This window comes from Glycine soja, chromosome 6, assembly GCF_004193775.1.
Source record: "Glycine soja cultivar W05 chromosome 6, ASM419377v2, whole genome shotgun sequence".
Lineage (NCBI taxonomy): Eukaryota > Viridiplantae > Streptophyta > Magnoliopsida > Fabales > Fabaceae > Glycine > Glycine soja.
In genome coordinates this window covers 2,320,196-2,344,756 of record NC_041007.1, presented here as the reverse complement: position 1 = coordinate 2,344,756, position 24,561 = coordinate 2,320,196, and the positions used below count along the sequence as shown (strand labels likewise).

Below are 24,561 nucleotides of genomic sequence, written 5' to 3'. Positions count from 1 at the left end.
CGCTTTATATCTTTCATGTGGGTCTATGAAGTGGCCTGACAGTTGGCTAGTGCTCTTAAAAAAATTGAAATAATTTAAAGTGTAAAAAATTCATATTATTATTTAATTATAAATTATTACATATTATAAGAGTGCTTATTTTTATAATGATTATTTTAAAAACTATTTAGGATAATATTTGATTAATAAAAGTATGAAAAAAATTATGCTCTCGTTATATGAAAACTAATATAAAAAAAAGTAAAAATCAGTAGCCAACATCATTGTTTACTGCATTATTATTGTCGCACGCGCGTAAAGGTTCGGTCATCTGTGGGGTTCTGGCAGTACATTTGAGTGACGTACCATATCGCACTGGCGAAATATGAAATATATTTCAGAGAGATATAAATAATTATTTCAGTAATATTTAACCACAGAAAGTGTGCATTAGCATAAATCGTAGTAGCTTCGTGTTTGGATTAGGTACGTGAAACATTTAAATTTAAAAACAAACAAACTATTATCAACACCAATAAATTAAATAATTATTTTTTTGAAAGAAAATAATTAAATATTTAAAGACCCAATATTATGACTACTCCAAAGTCATTGTTATTTCAAAAGTTAGGAATCTCGCTTGTGAGAATTATCTCAAAGGGTAAGATTTTCTGTCTCTATTTTAAATTTACTGATTGGTCCTTTCAATTGTCTTTATTGTCAATAAATATTTAAGGTATATTTAAGCAAATAATATAAGTATTAATATATAATAAGTTTACATTAATTGAAAATTTATAGATAAGTATAATTATAAAAATGATCGAAATAATTATGAAAAAACATATATTACTTTATATATTTAAATAAACTACATCAAATCCTTGTATCTACATAAATTTTTTCAACATATGTAAAATCATAAATTCTTTTAAAAGATGGAAGCAAAACACATTAAAAACAATATTTAATGAAAAATTTAGGTTATTTTTGGCTAAATTATTAATTTGGTTTCTCTATTTATTTAATTAGTTTAATTTGATTCCTCTATTATGAAAATGTTCAAATTGTTCTCTTAATTTTCAAAATTAATGTAATATTGTTCTTTTCGTCCTTGCAAGAAACAACGTTGACTTTTTGTATATGTAAAACAATAAAAAAAAATAACACGTAGTCACCATAAATCGGTAATTCAACGCTCCTAAAATTCAAAATAAAAATACATACAAAGAGTTAAGAGTTGTTGGTTTGAAAAAGAAAAAAGAGATTCCAAGAAAAACCACTTTTTTATTATTGAAATGTACTTTTAGAATATATTAATATGTCTAGGTAACCATTTCTAGAAAACTAAAATATAAAATTATATTGTTTTAAGAAATTATAAAAATACAAAATAATACTTTTCATTACTTTATTTTTAAAACTTAAACAACAATATTTAAAAGTTAAGTGAGTTGGATTATTTTAATCCGAATTTATGAATTTATTTTAACTCACTTTAACCAAATTTTATCATGTAACTTGTACATTGAGTCATTGACCTCACACAAGTCGCATTGATCTTTATAATAATAACAATAATAAATAAATAAATAAATAAAAATAAAAACAACAGCATTGGTTAACAGTAAAATGTATAGCTAGCTTAAGGGATTATTCACAAACTATCCAATTATCCAATACTTTTTTTTTTCACTTTTCATATTTCTTTATCTTAAAAAATGTTAAATCCCCTAAGAAATTAATTAATTTTTCAAGTGGGGTGATACTCTAAACAAAAATCATGAGATATGATTGCATCTCTTTCACAACTGTACCTAGGCACTTGTACTGCCTGAATATTTTTTCTTCTCTTGACGGCAGGTTGGATAAGAATCGAGAATGAATAGCCAGCACGATAATAATTGAAAGTTGAAAACTACAACTAACCATTAATCAGTCTTTTTCCTTGAGTTAATAAACTTTTTTTAGAGGCCTTTAAATTATATAGATTAATATATATTATATTTTAGTTTATTTAAATAAAATATGTCTGTTAATATACCAGTGAATAATTATAAAATATTCTTCTAAACATATTTTTCTTTTACATGTATAGTATACAACCTCCGAAGGTTGAATATACTGTATAGAAGAAAAATATATTTAGAAGATTATTTTTATAATTATCCACTTTAAAACATCAGTAAGCCGAATATATTAAAAATATTGATATAATTAGCTTTGACATTTCAATTATAATTTCTATTTTATCTTCTGAAATTTTAAACTAGTTTTTTTTTTATGTAAAAGAAATTAAACGACAAGGCCTACACGGCTACAAAATAGTCGGACAGGAGTATATCTAAAACTAAGTTTGAAGGTTCTTTCCACGTGAGAGTAACAAAAAAAAACCTAATTGTTTTACCTATTATTTTAGGTTGTATAAAACATATCATGTCTACATGCACATTTTGTAAGTCTCATTTTACATACTTATTGGCTTGGATGTTGAAGTTTTTTTTTTCATATTCCGCCATTTATTTAATGGAAATCGTCACTATTTGTTGGAATTATCTTTGTTGCCCGAAATGTACGCCATATTCAAGGTACCAAATTACTAAGAAATACTTATAAAATTATTTTTTGTTAAACTTAAGAAAATACATAAATAATTGGATTCACATTTTTATTTATTGGAAAGTGGAGGTTGCGTAGCACCTCAATTGGGCACCGCTAATGAGGCACTTTTGTGAAAAAGGTTGGAGGGCATTTGCAAGATCAGAAAAGCACCTTGTATTAGTTTATATCTATAGAATTGAAACGACAAAGATATATGGTTCACGAGTTAATTAGAGGAAGAAAGCGCAAAGCAGATAATCAAATCAAATCAGAACAGAGAGGATGATTCCGATTCGGATACTCAATCCAGATGATGTGCCTTCAGCCTGTCGACCTACATTATCTTATCCTATGTATTCCTCAACCATTGGGCGTTGCCAACTTCATATCGATATGTCGATTTTTATGCCAATTCTATATATGACAAGATTATGCATTTTTTGACTTCTGCAACATTCACCATCATTGATTCCCTTTATTTATTGTTTGTTTACTTACAATACTTCCCAAGATTAAAATGCTTTTACTATTCGAAAGATGTAAAAGTAGAATTATATTTATTGAACCTTACGTAAGTAATAATGGTTACTATAATTACTAAACTTTTTATTTATTTCTTTTGATTAATGTTCCTTCTTTATTTAAAACATTTTTTTGTTTGAATATAACTATCATTATAAAATTTTCATCATCTTGGTCAAACTAATTTATATGCTGATGTAACTTATGAGTTTCTAAAGTGATTTGCCAAACACATCCCTAATGTTGTTTAAATAAGATTCTATACATTTAAAATTAGCAATATTTTCTCACGATTAGATATAGTAGCTTTTCATATTTAAAATAAAGTGCTTTTTTATTTTAAACATTTACAATTTTTATAATAATCTATGAGCTTTTGGCGGACATAGTAAAAGCTTTTAAAACAGTTTGTGTTTTCATATAAATTAAAACAAAAAGTATATATCTCTCTTAAAAAACTAATCCATACAAAAATGCTTATTTTAAAACTTATAAAAAAGAACAACACTAATTTTAGATCGATATAGTAATCCATTGTACCGAATAAGCTAATACAATAGTAGTATAGTATTAAAACTTTTACTTGTACAAATCTTTATATTAATGACTACATTATTCGTGTTTTCTCACCTTGAATATTGGCATGCACTCGAGGGGAGTAACAGTTAAGAGAAAATGTTTAAACACAAAATAGTTAATTTGGAACTAATGGAGACTGTAACGAGAATAATAAAATAAAATGACCATGAGGGGTGAGAACAATCGGTTATTCCTTTTTGGTTTAAGATATCATTGATGCTTTTAATTAGATTTTTCGGACTCTGATTCCCCCCACTAAGCGCCAATCATATGGACCTTTTATCTAGGCTCCTTAGCTTCTCTTGATTTATGGCAAGCGCATGACTGAACTATCGATACTTTATCTACATGTCACTAGCTAGCCTTCCATCATATTGACAATTTGACATGACATTAGTTCACACTCTTGATGCATCAAATGGAGCTATGGAGATTAGATAATGTTCATAGGATGTCTGAGTGCATTTATTCTTGACTTAAATAGTTTATGAATGCTTAACATTTTTTTACTCCAAATAACACAAATATCTATACTAAACATTTTATTACCCGTGTATCAATTATAAAAATAAATAAATAAATCGTTTGCACTGTGAAGTATTATCTTCTGAAATCTTTACATAAAAGCAGGGGATGATATTTTATAAAATGTGGATTCGCATATTTTCGTCGATAATGTTTCACAATTTTATTAACTTTGGAAGAAATTGTTTTATTATTTAATTAGACATAATATAAAAATATTATTGTAATAATGTTGTTGACATAAAGATTCCGTAAAATGATCTGCACATATGCATGGTATTCTTTTCCTTTTTTCCGATACGAGTTATATTATTTATTTATATGATATTTTAAAAATATTCCTATAGTATCATTCTTTTTCCTATTTTTCATGGTACAAATTGTTGAAATCTAATTTAGCAGATCATAATACCTAGGCGTCCATCATAAATCATAATCACCGACTTTGTGGGCCGGCAATCTCGTAGAAAATGATGATACGATGCAGATGAACCTTTCTTTCTTTCACTCTCACAACTCGATCACTAGTCACCTTATCCTCGAAGGCTGAAGGAAAAATTATTAATAGTTAATTCACCGTTCAGTAAAAGTTTACATTATATAATCATATTCATATGTAAGTAGAAATTGGACTACACATGGGGAACAAAAGCTGAAAAGATATAAATAAATAAATAAAAAGAAACTAGGGCATTCAGAAGAATCCATTTTCGTTATGATGTTGAACATCATGATGATTCCCATTTTCTTCTTTTCCTTGCCAACTTTCATTCATGTGATACTGGAAACGTTCCACCATACTTTCGGGCACAGACACGAGCACTCTCACGGCATTAGCATCACCAGTAACCGGTAAAAACAAGCAGTAAATATCACTAGTCAAAGGACCCATATGCAAAGGTTTCCCCTCTCCAAAATCCACCTCTTCTAACCCCAGTTTAGACCACTGCGAAATAACCAAACTAGTCGAAAGATCCGTTTTTACCGTTTTGTCCTCCAACAAGTCAACCATTGACCTTATATACTCTTTATCCTTCAACCTCACTTTAGCTTCCTGCACAAGCTTCACACCGTGGCGCAAGTTACCCTCCACTAACTCCTCTACGGTGCTATCAGCGCACGCTAGCAAAAACCCGTTTCCGTAATAACCTTGTGGAAGGTCAACTATTGCTCTAACGTTGACTGAGAAAAGGAGCTTCACGATGAGTTTGGAGGGTAGGGATTGGTTTAGTGATCGAATCCAAGAGCGCCACGTGTGAGCCGCAACGGTTTCGAAGGATGTGCACTTGAGAGAAGGGACACAGTGTTTCTTGAGGCGAAGGACATGCGAAGGGGTGAAGGCGAAGGATACGGGTACTACCGGCTGTGATTGTATAAACTTGAGGAGGTCCACTTGAGGGGTTGGGTTTGGTCCGGTGTAGCCCGCGTGATGGAACTTTACCTGCGCGGGCTCTCTGGGTTTCAACACGTGGCGCCAGTGGAAGGGCATGGTGCTCAACTCGCTTTCGGGCTTTCTGGTGAGTTCTGCCCAAGCGTGTAGAAACTGCGACGTACCGATGCCGTCGCATAGGCAGTGGTTGATCGCGGTGCATAAGATCATTCCCCCGCAACCCAGAGTCGTTACCTGCAAATTAATCAAAATAATAATATATTTTCTAGGAGGAGGATTTTGTGCAGTCAAAAAGATATATATGTAGGAGTTTAAGCTTACTTGACTTGTTTCTTGGTGAGTGGAAGTTGAAAATTTAATCAGGTAATGATAAATGTACATAGAAATGAAGAGATAAAGGAGACTCATGCAATGCAGAGACATCACAAACCTCCACGTTTCAGTAAAAATTGTAGTCGCGAATTATTTTTTAAGACCTTAGTAGAGAATGAAAAAGATAGATGCCAAAATTGGTGTGATGAATAAAAGGAAGAGAGATATATAGGAAGAGAATAAAGAGAATGCGATCGTGTATGTTAGAAAAATTCATATAAGGTGGTTGAATAATTTTATGCTTCTATAATATGGAATGTATTTTGATATATAATGCTTTCTTTATCAGGCATTGATAAGATTATTAAGAAATTATTAAAAGGAAAAAAGGCATTAGTTAAAGGAAAAAATATGTTTTCTGTGGAGGAGAATAATAGGCTTTGCCTTTTGCCTTTTTGTGTTATAATCATCATTAGTTGACTAGTTAGGGTTAATTATTTGCTGCAACATGTTATGTTTGATTTAATTTGGGGGGAGGGGGGCAGATAGTTTTTTTTTTTTAAAAAAAAAAACTCTAAAAAGATTGCTAATATACAGTATTTTTAAAATAAATAAATTATACATGTTGAGATTATTTTTAAATGGTAAAATAATTAACCACTTTATGTAACAGTTGTCTAAAAATTGTTTTTTCAAAAGTAAATTGTTTGTGAAATAAGATTTAATTAAACTATATTCAGAAAAAATATTAAATTAAACTCTTTATAGTCGGCCATTCGAGTACAAACTAACAACCAAGCAGATGAAATGGCCAATATTCTAGATATACAGCTTAATTATTTAATTAGCGTATAATATTTTTAATTTGATTTCACAGATCTTTCTTCAATTATTTAAATATATTTAAAATGATAATTTATGTGAGTGTTGTTGAAGGATAAAGTTAAATACATTTAAATAATTGAAGAATTATTTTGAATCCTTTAGATATGATAAGGTATAAAGTGAATTTTTTTAAAATATAAATAATTATTTTGAAATTTTTAAATAACATAAATATTCAAAATGGAATTTTTAAAAAATAAATAATTATTTTAAATAAAATAAATAAAATAAAAAATCAAAATGAATATTTAGCCTTCAAAATAATTGGGTATCCAAAATATCATTACTCCACAAAATAACCCATACCCCCATAAATACATGTAGAATACAGCAGAGCCAGAACATGTACACTCCCCTTCCCTACTCCACAAAAGAATCATGTATGTTTCGCATTATTCACCATAAGCTTCCTATAACACAAGCTTTGTGCGTTGACCCACCAGCCCATAAAACTTGGATTAAATACTTGATGCCTGCTCTGTTATATTAACAGAAACCTAGCAGCTCATAATTTAAATATTTACATAATTATGATCATATTTAATAAATAATTAAATTATAAATGAATATTATAATTATAATTAATTTTTAAAATATGAATAATTAATATAATTAATTATTATTTTTAAAATACGAGTATGATTTGATTTAACTAATTATTGTTTTTAAAATATGGATATATAATTAATTATAAATAAATTAGTTATATAACCAATTATAAATTGTTAATGCTTTCTGTCTGGCAAACTTATTTAACAGATATTACCCCCAAAACACAACAAACATTGGACTAAATGCAGCCAAGTTTTCACAACCACCATTTCCATATTGTCCGCCCCCTATATACAGCACTCCCATCCCCAAATTAAGTCCTCCCTTATCAATTAATTGATAATTAATAATAACTACTTAAAACTAATACCAACTACATTAAAGCTTCACAGGGGATTCATTTTTGTTTTGTAAGAAAAAATGTAAATACTTTTTGGTTTATTTATGAGAGGATCAAGGTTTCTGAAAATTAACTTCATCCATGTGAAAGAGACAACATAGCAAAGGAAGAAAAGTAAATGATATGGGAAGATGTTCGATCATTTAACAGAAACAAAGTGTAGAAGTTGTCACCATTATTTTATATTATATTATATTTAACACACGTCTTCACGTCAAAGTTCTTTGAACCTAAAACCGTGAATAGTCGGTCAATACTACACAAGGTTACATATTTTGTATTATAATTCAACTTTTTATATATAAAAAAAAAAGAAGAGTGATTTTTTTTTTTTTATAAACTGTGGTCATAGAATTTTCAGTTCATGACCTAGAAATTCCAAAAGCTGAAGGAATTAATTAATCTCTGACCTGTATTATGAGAGGAGGAACATCTATGAAACTCTGAGCTTCAATTCTATACAAGAACTTCTTCCAAGACTTGTTGGGAGTCTTGGAAGATTCAAGCAATTCATGAACAGTGGTGTCCATGAAAGCCTCAGCAAAAACAGCACCTTCTCCATTGCAATCCACCTCAAGCTTGTGAGTGTGATCATCCACACTCCTCAACCTTCCAGCTAAGGGGTAATAATCCACTAGAACTCTGGCCAAAGAAGACTTCAAGATATTCAAGCTCAAAGACTTCTTGAAGAGGTACAAATACTTAATGGAGAATCTTAGGAACTTTTGGTCATCGAGGTTAGACAAATAGAGAGAATGTTTTGGGGTAGGAGCACTTGGGGGAATGATCAGTGGTTGCCCCCGATAGATACAATCAGGAACTTCCATAGATTGTAACATGTTTAGTTCAGAGAAATAGCTGAATGTTGTTTCTTTTATGATAAATGATTAATTATGATATTGAAGAGAGTGAAGGAAAAGAGAGAAGAAAAAGAGGAGTGAGTGGAATTAATGGAAGCCGAGGTGGTGCTGTATTAATCTGTGTACAAGGAAGCAAAACGGGTCAATCAAAAATTTATGGTTTGGACTTTGGATAATTAATTGTTTGAGTACGATGAGATTCCTTTTCAGGGGAGGGAGGCTAAGATGGGGTTGGCCTCATCATAACTTTTCAAGGGCTCTTTATTTCTACACTTGTCATTTCATTTCACTTGTTTGTTTAACACAAATTGTAATCCCTTTAATTCGGTTGGAAAATTAAAAAAGAAAAAAAGAAAAAGGAAAGTGCTAAGTCAACACAGCACGGCAGGTTCTGCCGATAACAGGGGAGCACTATTTCACTTTAATTAAATTAATCGTCCAGCCACTAACAAATGTAAAAAGTAACCAATTGCTGCACCATTAACAAATGTTCATCTTATCTTCATTGTTAAACTACAAAAACAACATAATTCTTACTAAAATTGTAATGAATTGTTTTCATCCTAAACTACTTCAACCAATCAAGGAGATGAAAGAAGAACGGTACACGTAAAAATTCATTTCAGAGCTCTGGCTGGAAAAGTGAGTACCACGTGTATGTAATTGGTAATTGGTGGTCGTTTTGGAAGTTCAACACGCCTGTCGTACTTGTTTAAAATATCAAGTGTATATGGACTTTAATAGTCTACAATAATTTTTTTTTTTTTTTTTACTTTTCATAAAGGAATTCTCGAGACGGCACCTTTAACATTTAAAATCATTACATGAAGTTATGATTTACTAGAAAGGTCAAAGAGAGAGCAACAATTCAATTCCAATGTAAGCAAAATAGTAATAAAAAAAAGAATAAATTTGATAGTGGGAAAAGAATTAAATGAGAGCAACACTTGTCTATATCTGGACAAATTTAATACTAATACTAATATAGATAAGGTAAACGTATTTTATAGTAGCTGATATTCTCTAATTATTATTCTTTTTTCACCGCAAGAGATCGAGATCAAATGTCTACGTGTGCACTGAGCTGAATTTAATAGATAATTTCTCGAAACTTACAAAATTCAAAAATGCCTATTATTCAATCTACTCGTAGATTCCCATTATCATGATTAAAATTAGGTCGCCCAGCCGCAAAACTAAAACATGTCACATCTTGGACAACTCGATTACTTTCTTACAGAGCCTGTTAAAGATTAACAGCTTTTAATAGTTACAAATATTTGTGGCTTAAAAAAAGTTACAAATATTTCAATTTGCAACATACTAATCTGTTAATTTTTCTTAAGTAAAATTATAAATTTGATTTTCCAGTTTGTTTTTAATTTTAATTTCCCTTTAAAATTATTAATAACTTTTACTTTTTTTATTAAATCACGCAATCTTGATCTCTCAATTCAAAATTAGACATTAACTCTTGAAAAAAAATGTTGATCGTTATGTGTCATGTTCATGATGATTGATAAGTGTGATGTTCTGGTCAACTAATGACAACAATAATATATTTTATCTTTCATGGAGTTAAAATTCAATTAGAACATGACATGTGATCATCATTATCCAATAAAAACGTGACATGTGACAGTCAACATTCTTTTGTAACAGTCAACATCAAAGTCTGGAGAATCAAGATTGCGTGATTGGATAAATAGGAGGACAAAATTCGTCAATAATTTTAAAAGAATATCAAAATCGAAATTGAAAATAATTAGGGGACCAAAAATACAATTTTACTTTTTTCTTATAAAAAAATGTTAATTTATACTTTATTAATTATAATTAAATTGTCATTAATTAATGAAAATCTAATCTAAAATATTTTAAGATCTATTTTATTTTTGTTTTAAATATTTTTGCTGAAAATAATAAAATATTTTCTGTATAATCTTTACAAGTGAAAAGAATAAAGTAAAAAAAAACAATATTTTCTTAATTATCAAAAAGTAAATAGTTTCTTAAACTAAATATAGTATACTATTAATATTTTAAAAAAATCACTTCCTAATTCCTACACTAATTGGACGGTTACCATATAAGCGTCTGTAATGTAATTCAATATGTTCCGGCTTGGCTGTTTTATTAAGGTAGTCAAAGTGAGGTGTAGCGCACTTGTTAATGCCTTCATGTATACATATAAAAGCGAAAAGACAGATAATAAGGTGTTTTTCTATCTACACTTTTTTTTTATCATATTTTTCTATCTGCATTTTGCTCTAGATAATTGGCCTTGGCATATATGAAGTTTTTGCGATTATTTTATCAATGTAATTCACTGACGTTTTAAGTTAAAATTACACACACATACGACCATCTAAAAAAGTTTTACACCAAAAAAATCTATTTGAGTTAATTGATCAGATGGTGTAAATTGTTATAAATTTTTTTACTTTTTTTTAATTTCTATAAATAAAAAAAACTACACATATTTTTAATTTTAACCATTTTTCTTTATAATTCATATAATATAATATCTGCCTATATTTCTTTCAATAAACTTTATATAATATAAAATTTTAAAAATGAATAATAGTAATAAGTTATTAATCTTATATGTTAAATTAAAAAAAAAATGAATGATAAAAATAAGAATTAACTCTAAAAAAAATTCCTAAACAAAGTTATCAAATCATCTTATGTTAAAGAAATACCTAAACTTTTGCATAAAAACTATGTATTATATTTTTTTAAAAAAATCAGCACCATATATAAAATGTGCACCAAGGCTAAGAACATCTGTGAACATATCAATCACAAGTAGGCATGGCAATCAAATTCATACTCAAGGGTATCCGCTTGAATCCATACCGATTTGAGGAAAAATATCCGAGTTAACCAAATACGAGTTCAGGTTCGGAGATTACCTGACTTTTTTAATCGAGGTCGAGGACAGGATGTCACTACCCATCACATACTCATTCTTGTACTCGCATCGATGATGAAATTATTAAAATTTTATTAATTACTTGTTAGTTTTTTTATAATTTTTACATAATTTAAAATTATTTTCTTGATGATTTTTGTAGACAAATACTATGCAAATACAAGTAGTTAAAAATAAATGTTTAACAATCAATTTTTTAAAATCAATTTTCAATATAATTTTTTACAATTTTTTTTACAAATCTAAACCGGAGACGGGACGAAACAGGGAAACAAATTTTAACCAGTCGGATATCATGGGTACATGTATATGTTGGGAAGTTGGGGTCGGAAACTAGAGAGACAATATCGGTCCCCGCCCGACCCCATGGCATTTCTATTCACAAGATGCACCTACCCTCCCCACATACAACAGTACCATTTCCTAGTGGTCCAGAATGAATTGTTCCAGAGGATGCTTTTATATTCTCAAAGCTATATTTATAATCGAGATCAATGTAAGAGAGAGAAAGAGGTGTATTTAGCAAATGTACTTAGGTATGGATCAGAAGTTTTTCCCTCTATATAAGACTACAATAGTCTATATAGCTTGTTGAAAAAATCACATAAAAAACATAAAAATAATAATGGTTAAGTTGTTAAAATCACATCTGAAATATGAACCAAACACCTGTACAATCGTTATACTTTATGTTAAATATGATATGCTGAAAAAATTGTGAAATTTTATGTGGTAATGGAAGCATCAGCCAGTGAGATTCTTAAAGTTGCTACAATGGACCTGAGGCTGAAGAAGAAACGCTACGCTCTGACCTTTTCTGTTTGGTAGTTTGGTCAGTGGGGGCCACCAACAATTGTAGTGTCGCCGCAGTGCCACATTTTCTTTTACTCCTTGACTACGTTAGAAAAAAATTACTACAACATTTATTTTCATTCTTATTTCTTTCCTATTATTAGAAACTAGAAAGAGAATATAACCTTTTTTTATTCATGTAGCGGCTATTATGTTAGTTTTTTTAACCTTTCTTTCGTAATATAAGAGGAAATGTGAGGAAGTCATTAAAAAGAATATGGTACGAACGTAATATCCAAATTCAATATATTATATATATAACAACACCCATTACCATTTTCCCGCAAAAATAGTATTATGTTCTAATGCCAAAAGTATATAAAAAGAATTTTGTTGACATATGAGAATCACATTCAGACCTTGGATTTCTCTTCATTAAAACTCATATCTACCATAACCGATCAACCATCGGATGGATTAAACTGAATATCATATCATATATCGTGCATCAATATGTAACATCACCGCTAACAATATCATGCATTCATAACATCATACTTTAATGGCTACTATTCTGCCGACGATTTGTTCTACCTAACATGAATATAAATGCTTCGATCTGCTTGATTTAAATCAGGTGTGTTCGCTCGTAAATCAATCACCTTGACATTTTTAGCATCGATTATTAATTTCACCTGTTTGCCACGATTACATGCGATTCTTCCAAACAAAGAGGCACGTACTATATTAAAGGCAAACAAACCTTGCCAGAACTACTAGTCCAATCCTTCGTAGCTTTTACCTCAATCAAAGATGTCTACGCGAGACATTATTGGCGACATAAAAACATGGAACAACGTTTTATAAGATCTAGGTTGGCTGAAGCTGAGCTACACTATTCCCTAATAATCTTTCGTAAGATTCTACAATAAAACTTTCACACCTTATTTTACCAACTTTGACAAATTAAGTTGCAAGAACGAGATTTACGACTTTGGAAGGTGCAAAATATAAAACTTGTGTATGATACACAGTAAAATATATGTTTGTTCAGGGACAGAGTTGTTCCTGCCAGCACCAAGAAATTAAGTTTGCCCTTCACTCTTTTTCCCTCTATTATATTATTGATGCCATTCTCTCTCTCTCTCTCTCTCTCTTTTATGGATTATTTCACCAAGAGGGGGCTATGTTCTTCTATCTCGTGAAAGAACATAAATTCTAAATGAGATTATTACCGATCTAAGGATTGACATGTGCATCTTGCCCAGCAGTAAAAGCTTTATTTGATCATACACTCCTATTATTCGAAGGCATTTGAAACTCAATCATGTTCCCAATCACCTATAAAATTATATTGGTGTGTGTTTTTCAATATGCTTTAAAAGAAAGGAACATCGACGCAACAAAAAGGTACTTCATTCCTTGTCCATTAAATTTGGGAACTAATATAATCTTCCAATTCATTTGCTTGAATCGAATCTAAATCCAGTCACATGTAGGTATTTCATAGTGATAATAGTCCAACATGTTTATTGATATGGATCATCACAAATTGTGTGGCAATGGGGTGTGAACAAGTATGTCCTTCTTCTGGTGTTGGAGCATACGGCAAATCTTGAAAAAACTTTTAATTTTTATTCTTTCTTTTTCTTGTTAATGTAACAAAAAAACAAATATTCTACGACGAGATTCATGTCTGCCTCACTCATCCTTTGTCGAAAAGGGTAAATTCATTACGCCTTCCACGACCACTCCATTAACGCAGTAGCATCCACCAACACCTATCATAAATTACACACCAAAACAACTTATTCTAGCGTCTCAAAATCAATAAACCTAACACCATTCACAATTGTCAATTGTGTTCCATAAGCTCTGAATTCCATACGGTTCACCTTCCTTAATCCTTAACGCATTTGCCTCCTTAAAGCACGGTCTCATTGCTTTGTAAAATACAGGAAACGTGTTTTTGAGCTACTAATATAAAATTTACATATAATATGACAAATTAACCGAAGTCTCAATTTTTTCCAAACAACCCTACCGTTCAATAAAATACATATTATATCTAAAGGCCAATACCTATTTCTGTTTGGTACTGAACTTTTCTGTGTACCTTATACGCTGCAAACGACTTTCCAATTTCATCCGGCTTTTTCCTTTTTGACTTTTGCCTCTAAAGTTTCGAGACATACGGGGCCAAGGGAATCGAATTCTCGTCAAAACCAGCTCAGGTTCAATGGCATATACATTCAAACGAATATCTCTAGTCCAACACATTACTAAGGAGGCTAAACGCATCATAAGACTATTTATATTACATAAAGTCTTTAATAATTTTAAGATTTAGATGTCTGCCCTCCACATTACACAGTTTTAAGATTTGTCTTGTACATCTTCACTTTACTCGAGTTCCACTTAGCCATTCATTATCTAGAGAAAATCATCTTCACTTGTAGAAGCAGAGAACCTGCCATCTTTTCACCTGACATGCTGCCATCCCCCCAAATTTAACTGCAAATTGCAAATTAAACAATCGATTTTAACTAAAAAATGTTATATGTAGATTGCTGGAATAATTCAGTAGACATGAACATCAATGAATTGGAAAGCAAGTAACCTTGGAATTTGGACTTAGAGATTCCAATTACAACCGGGCTACGTATGAGTTTGCTTGGGTTACATATCTAACCCAGCGATAAGGATTATGCGCAGTTGATTTCTTTGCTATTTGCAAATACTTAACCTGCATCAAAAAATGGCATCTTAGAACTATTTAAGGGAGTGCAAATAAACCAGATAAAAAAATCATTGTGCAATAATAAAGAGGAAAGTTGAATCTATATCTAAACTCATAAGAGATTATATTATTATACCACTATCAATTTTAGCATCCAGTAACACAAGCTTCAAGAAAATCAACTAAGACATGATAAGATATAATTTCTAGATTAGCAGTGTAATTAAGGCACAATAATATACCATCGAAAAGATCTGGTACATTTTTCAACTAACACACATAAAAGTCCAATACAGACTATCTAGCCTTGTTTAATAAATGTAACAGAAAAATAGCTTCAAGAAAATCCCTAGAGCATTTTACCTGAAGCCTTGAAGCATTGTACATAGGTATGGTGAAAGCCATGCTAACAGGCCCTGCTTCTTTCATGATATTTCCTGTGCTCATAGCAAACACATTAATTCATTACAGAGAAGAAACATTAAGCCGAAACATAATTGTCAGCATTGTACCATGTAACTCCGTGAAAACGTTAGCTTTGCTCGTAAAGTATGTTCAGATCCACCACCAACCTGTAAGAGGATGGAGCAGCCATTATTGTTATCTATTAATATGACTCGTATTAGCCTAAAATACCCAACCGAAGGATTCTTTATGAACATCCATAGATCAGTGTTAAAAAATATACTGATTATTAGGGGGAAAAAACGAATAATCAATATTACCTTTTTCAGGCCCCATTCCAGTCTTTTATTTGCTTCCTTCAAATCAGTGGTGTGTCCAACTGCTCCAGGTTCTAACTCAAAATTAACACTGAAATTGAAAATAAATTTACAAACAGGATGTAAGGTCAAGTAATCAGGATGATGCTTAAACCATGTTAATGAATAGACCCTTTTGGCTTGGTCTGTGCAATAAAATACAACAAACACACACACACAAAGTACAAACAAAAGGTAGCATATTTCGTAGATCAGATTCCAAGCAACCCATTTGCATCAAGAAGAATAAATCAGCTTCCAGCATGTACATGCATGGTTTCCTTAATTATGTTATTTTCTTTTTCTCATCTACCAGCCAGTCACCCATGAGTCAGTGACTACCAGAAGCGTAGTGCCCAAGTAACCACTCCTTTTTTTTTTTTTTTTTCATTTTGCACGCTGAATGTTTTGAGTTCTGATCTATGATTGGACACATTCAATATTGGCCGTTAAGCCTTCATTTTGAATGCTTAGACATGGGAGTAGTGACACGCACGCATGCAAGCGCACACACATTTAATATTGGTCATTAAGCCTTCATTTTGAATGCTTAGACATGGGAGTAGTGACACACACGCACGCACGCGCACACACACAAACGCGTGCGTGCAGGGTTTAATGTCCATCCACTCTAAGAAAATATTACAAGCAACCAACCAAGCATGACAAGAAAGGAAACCAGTCATCCAGTGATTTTCTAGCTTTGTGGTGAATTAATTATGTTTATCTTCCACGCTTGATGTAGTGCAGATTGCAAAATGAAACAGATTCTGCTGCTTATTCAAAGGTTGCAACAATTATGCATTTATGCTAACATAAATGTCATTGGCTAATACTTTTAATTTTGTGTTTTATTTTTTAGGTGGATTGAAGGATATCTCATTTGACCAACCTAATATATGGCCTCTACTGACTTCAATCCTGACAATCTATCAAACAGACCAACCAGGCAAGTAGTTAGCTAGCTAGCTTATTATGGAAAACTATACACTAAATCATTCCTATCAACTATGACAAAAATTAAATGTACAATCATAATGAAGAAAATGTAACTACCGAGCTGTAAATGATGGCAGAGGCATCTCTACAAGAACAGTGTTAGCATTGATACTTGAGTTGAATTCAGCTCGCACTTTAATGGTCACTTCAGCCTATAAAAAATATGCAGACTATCAGAACATGCTAAAAAACATGAAGGCTTGAAAAGTTTGGGGGTGTTCAAATCCACATTTAGGGATCCTGTTTCTTCAATCAATGCATTAATACGAAAGGGTGGCTTAAATGGTTGAGTCATACGATAATTCATGACTGGAAATTCACCTTCTGGTTGTACCTATCAAACAATGAAACAGTAATTAGTCAAGGGACTCAAAAGTACAACATGCTAATGCATTATCTATACATGTAAGCTAGTGTACTATGTACTTACCAATGACAAAGTTCTATCAACATCAAAACTATCAAGGTGTACAGACTCATGGAAGTTACAATCATCTAAAATGACAGCACCTGAACCTCTATAATCTGTTAAAGATGATAAAAAGCTATCAGGAAAGAATGAAAAGACATATCAAAAGCTTATAGGGATACGAAAAATCAACTAGTCAACAAAAATATCTTCAATAAAATAATCCATCCATTAGTGATTCAACAGACACATATAAACCCAACTAAAAATATCCCCTTATTAACACTAAATATGGAGTTATTTTCAGTACAACTTAATTTAAATATTTAATAAAAGGAATACATGGTCAAGAATATATGTTAGACAGCAACCAAGAAAATAACATGATAAAAAAACCCCACACATTTTTCTCAGCATTTTAACTTTCAAGGGGGACAAAATATAACATTGATTGACCTACCACTTGTTCCTATACTCAGGTCCTCATTGAGAGCAAGTCGAATCTCCGGGTTACCAGTAAGATAACTCTTCATTTGAATGGTTCCATCTATCTCACTAGTAAGTATATATCCCTGTTTCCAACAACAAACTCATATCAAAATGCTTCAAAATTTTGCAGCAGTCTATGTATGGAAAAGGGAAGGAAGACATCATAACAGACATCATGAAAAAAACATAAGAAAAAGATGATCAAAATACTCACACTAGAGTTGAATGTAACACTTATTTTCTCAATTACATCAACAAAGATCTCATCCCTCTTCCTTCCACCAGGTTCATTAGTAACCACAGACTTTGTAATAGCTGTACCTGGCATTCGTTTGGTCCCTTGCTGAAAATATAGGAGTCTAACTAGCCAATAATATGCCTGAAGCAAGTAACTGACTAAACCTACAAATAGTTAGCAACATACCATAAAAATGGAAGCAGGGCCAAGTGGAGGCATCCGTGCAGCATCAATCACAATTGGCTCATTGAAAACATATGACTTCAAAACCTCAGTGGATGTTGTTTGCACATAACCAAAATCCTGGCACAAATGAACTTAGTATAAACATATCAAACAGAAAATGCTGCTGTTAGAACCAAAAAAAAAATGAACAAGCTTTAAAATGGTAATAGTTAACATATAACCAAGTAACCAATTAAGTTTCAGTTTTTACTTCAAATTAAAAAAAAAAAAATAAAAAAAAAACATACATCATGGTTAGATTAAACATACAGAGCATTTGTACAAATTACAAAGTTTCCATGTCTCTCAAAATGTGGCACATAAAAAAGATTAAAAGGGAATTTTACAAAAGTGCACTTTCTTATCTTATCAACCTGTCATATCATACATGGAGGAGTTGAAAATTGAAACTTGTTGAAGAGAGACTTGGCATGCGAATAGTTGTAGACAACTATCTATTAAAAAATGATAGAAATAATACTAAAATATAAATGACCAAAAGCAATCAATGGTGCTAGCCGCTAGGACCTAGGTTAGAGATTAATGAAGCTTAGGTAAGCAAGGTTTGGTAGCCAACATGCCTATACAGTTATTTTTCACAAGCAAATCATCAGTTGAAGCAAGGAAGAATAGCAAATACTTACTATGACTTCATCCAGCAATTCATAAACGAGCACGAAGTTCTTTCTAAAGGAATCTTCATTGAGAACACCAAGGTAATCTTTGATGACACGTGCAATTCTTTGTAAGAGTTCCAAAACAAGAGAAGGGGAGACATTGACTCTAGTAGTAGCAACAAATAGCAATCCAGCAGCCTTCACGTGGAAGTAGTTCACACCATCTATATTCTATGAAAAACGGAAAGAAGACACATAAAACAAAACGACCAGGTTAACAACAAGGAAAAGTGTAAATATTATTGAGCAAACCATCAATTTGGTCCCTCAAATTAATATTACTCTATCTCCTAAATGGTCCTTAAAATAATGAAATTATATAAAATCCATCAATTTAGTCCTTCTATTGATATATTTTTCTAGCGTCCAGGAACTACTTTAAAGGTATTTTTTAATACTTTAGGCGCTATTTAGTATGATTTCTAATACTAGAAAAAATTACTTATATAATTTGTTAACTTCAGGGGCTATCTAGAAGAGAGTAATACTTTAAGAATGAAATTAATGATTTATTAAAAAATTAATTTCTACCATTTATCAATAATCACAACAAGAACAATCACCAAACGCCTGCGGGAACATAGTGATATATATATTTTGGAAACGTATAGAATTAATTATCGAGAAATGTGAAAAAGTTGGAAATTGACACAATGACTGAAATAGCTACAAAAACAGGTGGAGCATCTCCCTCAGCATTCTCTTTCCAGAACTTGACTTTTCGGAAAAATGTCTCAGCGCTTCCCTTTTGAGCTTGCAATCCTTTAATTGGAGGAAATTGGGTTGCCACTCCCAGTCAGAAGAAAAAATTCATAAAAACTAAGGGATCATGGAAATGAAAGAGATGGGGAGAAAATATGGAACTCACAGTCGCGGTAGACGATGTTATCGCCTCTCTGTGAAAGCACGAAGAACTGCAGTATCATCTTTGTTTCTTCTCTTTTACTTTGTCTTCACAACAAACGCATTGCCGTTATGCCACGCACCAACGACACAACTTAGCAACGCCTTCACTCGCGTCGTTTTATTATTACCCACGTTCTTTTGTATTCATTAAATATAACCCACTCTGATTATGTGTCTGATATTAATCACATTCGCATGCGTGGTTACACCCAACAATTGAACATAATTTTTTTTAAATAAATTATTTCTTACATGTGTATAAATTATGATTTTATATTATTATGTTAATCCTATAAATTATTAACCGACTCAGATCAGGTAAAATATGCTAAATGGATAAAAAATAAAAATATATTTATTTTTTATTTTTATATGAATAGAGAAAAAAATGAAAATAAAAAAATTATATACACAAATTTTGTTACATAAAAATTAAAAAAATATAATACTTTTAACATAAATATTAAAATTATTTATTCTTATATTTTAATATATTTTTAAAAAATAATATGATAAAAATAAACTTTATAATTTACTAAAAAATTCATTAAAATTTTTATAACTTAAACTTAAATTAAAATAAAAAACCACAAAAATAAAAATCTAGTTTTTATTTTAAAAAAATATATTAAGATAAATTATTATTACTCTATTATTTAATAATAAAATATTATATAAGATAAATATGGATCATTTTAAAAGTTATATTTAAAATAATTTCTACGTCCAAAAAAATATTTAAAATCATTTTAATTAATTAATAGCTAAAAAAAATTCAGACGTGCATGAAAATTGAACTCTTTTAAACTTCTAAAAAAGAGGCTATGAAGTTGTGTAAAGAAAAATAATTAATTTTCAGGGTTTTTTTTTATAAAGTAAGACATTTAAATTAATAATATCTTTAAGATTTTAATAGACATGCTTACATTATTAATTAATAAAAATTATTCTTAATATAATTTTTCAAAATAATAATTATAAAAATTAATAATCTTATGATTTTGTGATTAGATAATAATAAATAATATTTTCACTGTAAAAATGCATGCATTACTTATTCTATCTTTAATTCACAAAATAAAGGAGTACATTTTTAAAAATTAAATACCTAATTGAAGGTATATCACTATTAATTAACAGGCAACTAGTTTAAATAATACATGTTTCGAATTTCATGTTTAAAAACTTTCTACTAAGAAAAAAGAAACTCGCTTCATTGTAAATAAAAAACGAAAAAAAAAAAAAAACCTTCGTCAGACTATAAAAAAAACCTTCATCGGACTATAGATATTTATAATCCTAAAGAGTTTAGTTTAACAGAAAGAAATCTTATCAGTATTTATCAAGACTGTATGGAAAACGTGAAAAAAAATCTGAAAACACTTTTTAGGCTTTTTATAGATTAACCCTGTCGCTGTCAAAAAAAAAAGATTAACCCTGTCATGCTAACGTTATATCCACGCTACGTTTCCTGTAATGACCAGGTAAATCTTGAATGATTTCGTTTAATTAGATGTACTAGACCAATCAAGTAAGTACATTTTAATTAATTGTTTTGTATATTACTAGCGATTAAGCTCTAAGATTTTCAAACAATAAAAATCAAGCAGTGGAATAGAACAAACAAAATGCATTGTTTATCTTTTTAATTCTGTCAAAAAAAATATATTATCTTTTGTTTAAAAAAAAAGATAAAAAAATATTATGTAGCCAAAAACGAGTATCACGCAAAAGGATGGATGATGGAAGAAACAAAGAGAAGGGAAATATCAGGAGGTGGGAGTACCGGAGCCAAACGCGGGTGTGTGTGTGTGTGAGGGAGAGAGAGATGCAGTTCCATTCAGAAACTCCAAACTAAACATCCCTGGCGACAACCTTAGGAATCTCGATCGCTGAAAAAACCTATGCAGCCCCGAACACACTCTCTGCATTCCAACTTGTTTAAGTCATGCCTTTCGATTCACCCTTCTCTCAATAAATTTTTAATCAGATTCTTGGCCACCGCCACACTCATAATAAAGTTTTGTTTTTCCAAATAAAGGTAATCTTTTCTCTGACGTTCTTTCTACATTTGTAAATATACTCGATTTCTTCTTCTTCTTTTTTTTTATTAATTATTAATTACTCTCGGGCGTGTCTCTGCTTTTAATCCTGTAATTCTTAACACAACGTTCTGTTTGGTACAGATCTCTACACGGTCTCAACTCAAGATTAATTAAATAAAATTTGGATATGGATCTAGGTTCTCAATTCCTAAAGCTAGTTCAAGGATGAGGGATTTTAGTGGATGATATCATGTTAGATTCTTAGAATGTAAGTTTAGACCTATTTAATTCAACTCCAAAAGCTAGCTCGTACCTATATACTCTAATTTCACTTTATCGCCGATGTGGACCTGGGTTTTCCCAATAAGATAAAGTTTTCAAGTGTCTCTTAATTAATCGTGTTAAGAAAAAATTATTAATAATGATACGCCAACTCCACTGTATGTTTTATGATTCTGTTCACTCAGCACTCAATAGTGAACACGGAAAGTTTCTGAATTGTGGTGATTGGTTGAAAATCTGGGACTTATTGGTGTTGATTTTGTAGGGAATGGCGACTCCTGTTGAGCCTCCAAATGGGATCAGAACTGAAGGGAAGCATTATTATTCCATGTGGCAAACCCTGTTTGAGATTGACTCAAAATACGTTCCCATCAAGCCGATTGGTCGCGGAGCATATGGAATTGTGTGCTCTTCTGTGAATAGAGAGATAAATGAGAAGGTTGCCATCAAGAAGATACAGAATGCCTTTGAAAACCGGGTTGATGCCCTGAGGACTTTGCGCGAACTCAAGCTTCTTCGCCACCTTCACCATGAGAATGTGATTGCTTTGAAGGACATCATGATGCCTGTTCACAGGAATAGTTTCAAGGATGTCTATCTGGTTTATGAACTCATGGACACGGATTTGCATCAGATTATTAAGTCTTCTCAAGCTTTGTCTAATGATCACTGCCAGTATTTCCTCTTTCAGGTATGAATCTTTGGCCCATTTTTGGTGAAGCGGAATAATATTCCTTGCTTCTTATATGCCAATATTAATATCACGAATAGCATGCTGTTCATATTGTCTACTATACATGCATGTTTAGTATTATTGTAGAGTTGACACTAAGCAGAAAACACACATGTTGAACTTGTTTGTACGTTTGTGACAGTCTTGCAGAGGGGTTTTGGTAAAAGGTCTTGTATAAACTTGTGTGCTCTTATCATTTTGAAATAATTTTTTTTGTTTTTGTTGTGTTTTGCATTTTTACCCCTCTACCTGATAAATCCCCCCTTGATTTTCTAAGTCTATAGTTCTTCCCTGAAGAACTGACTTCAGTCATGTCAAGGCACATTTTAGGGCTTTGGTTATGAATAATATCATTTGTGATGCTTAGCAAATGATTGAATTTTACCAAAATTGAAAATTCTTGGCTGCAGTTGCTCCGGGGCTTGAAATATCTTCACTCCGCTAACATTCTTCATCGTGACTTGAAACCTGGGAATCTTCTAATCAATGCAAATTGTGACCTAAAAATATGTGATTTCGGGCTAGCTCGTACTAATTGCAGCAAGAACCAGTTCATGACCGAGTATGTTGTCACTCGGTGGTATAGGGCACCAGAGCTCCTACTCTGCTGTGACAACTATGGGACATCTATTGATGTTTGGTCAGTTGGATGTATCTTTGCAGAGCTTCTTGGCCGAAAACCGATTTTCCCTGGTTCAGAGTGTCTCAACCAGCTGAAGTTGATTATCAATATCCTTGGTAGTCAAAGGGAGGAGGATATTGAATTCATTGATAACCCAAAGGCAAAGAAGTATATCAAATCACTTCCTTATTCTCCTGGAACCCCCCTTTCGCAACTTTATCCTAATGCGCATCCATTGGCAATTGATCTTCTGGCAAAGATGCTTGTTTTCGATCCAACAAAGAGGATCAGTGTCACTCAAGCACTTCAACACCCTTACATGGCCCCTCTGTATGATCCTAACTGTGACCCTCCAGCCGTCATTCCAATTGATCTTGACATTGATGAGGATCTAGGGGAAGAGATGATAAGGGACATGATGTGGAAAGAAATGCTTCATTACCATCCTGAATCTGCTATGGAGAGTGCAGGGTTGTGCTAATGATATTTACTTCCTTTCATAGTTATGTTCCCTTTTGTTGGTGCCAGGATAGTTCTAATATCATAACTTGCTTCAAATAATTAGGAGGGCTTTGTCATCAGTGAGCTCCTTATATGTTCTGTTTTCTATTTATTGAAAGCAGAGAGAAACAGCAAAAAGATGACCATCTTAAAAAAAAATGTGTTATTGCTGATGATGCATTGTAGTCTTTAAACGCCATGTTGAGAGATTGATTTTGTACTGAACTTTGTATTGTAGTTGCCTTGTTTTGTTGTACATAATTATGTTTCTGTGTCTTTCATAAACCATTTTGTAAATTAAGTCTAATGTTTATCAATAATGTGTTATTGTTTGAACTTTGAAGTACAATTTTTTTCCCGTAAGCGGAACATATAATTTGTGCATCGCCTGTGTATTTTTTTTTTTTGGTCCGTAGATAGCTGCACTGGCAGAAAGGAATTTTTGCAAATTCGATAAATTCAATCAATTATCAAAACATGTGTCTGATGAACTTTTTTTTTCCAGAGAAACATCTGATGAACTTGTAAACGTTTTTTTAGTTCTTTTTACCTATCAAGGATTTTACGAACCCTTTCAAATACAAACTGAATATTGACAT

At 31.3% G+C, this 24,561-nt stretch overlaps 2 protein-coding genes and 1 pseudogene across 4 annotated transcripts; 1 reads left to right on the top strand and 2 right to left on the bottom strand.

The window, feature by feature from the left end:
• Nucleotides 1-4,753: 4,753 nt before the first annotated feature.
• Nucleotides 4,754-8,868, bottom strand: LOC114414638 (fatty alcohol:caffeoyl-CoA acyltransferase-like). The gene is made up of 2 exons (XM_028378974.1): nt 8,156-8,868; nt 4,754-5,830 (listed from the first exon to the last, which is right to left on the bottom strand). Exons 1-2 carry the CDS (start codon nt 8,582-8,584, stop codon nt 4,901-4,903), a joined length of 1,359 nt encoding a protein of 452 aa, XP_028234775.1. The 5' UTR covers nt 8,585-8,868; the 3' UTR covers nt 4,754-4,900.
• A 5,468-nt stretch (nt 8,869-14,336) lies between these two features.
• Nucleotides 14,337-19,911, bottom strand: LOC114414637 (annotated as a pseudogene). Its single transcript, XR_003667236.1, has 14 exons — nt 19,742-19,911; nt 19,544-19,626; nt 18,841-19,044; nt 18,158-18,274; nt 17,948-18,076; nt 17,705-17,816; nt 17,266-17,360; nt 17,065-17,169; nt 16,893-16,987; nt 15,801-15,888; nt 15,588-15,647; nt 15,439-15,512; nt 14,956-15,081; nt 14,337-14,849 (listed from the first exon to the last, which is right to left on the bottom strand). The product of XR_003667236.1 is annotated as an AP-4 complex subunit mu-like (transcript).
• Nucleotides 19,912-21,485: 1,574 nt separating this feature from the next.
• On the top strand, nt 21,486-24,305 carry LOC114414636 (mitogen-activated protein kinase homolog NTF3-like). Of its 2 annotated transcripts, XM_028378973.1 has the most exons (4): nt 21,486-21,820; nt 21,966-22,092; nt 22,372-22,797; nt 23,250-24,305. In XM_028378973.1, exons 3-4 carry the CDS (start codon nt 22,375-22,377, stop codon nt 23,940-23,942), a joined length of 1,116 nt encoding a protein of 371 aa, XP_028234774.1. In that variant the 5' UTR covers nt 21,486-21,820; nt 21,966-22,092; nt 22,372-22,374; the 3' UTR covers nt 23,943-24,305. The 2 variants fall into 2 exon arrangements, with proteins under 2 accessions (XP_028234774.1, XP_028234773.1); XM_028378972.1 differs by lacking the exon at nt 21,966-22,092 and having other exon boundaries at nt 21,487-21,820.
• Nucleotides 24,306-24,561: the final 256 nt, after the last annotated feature.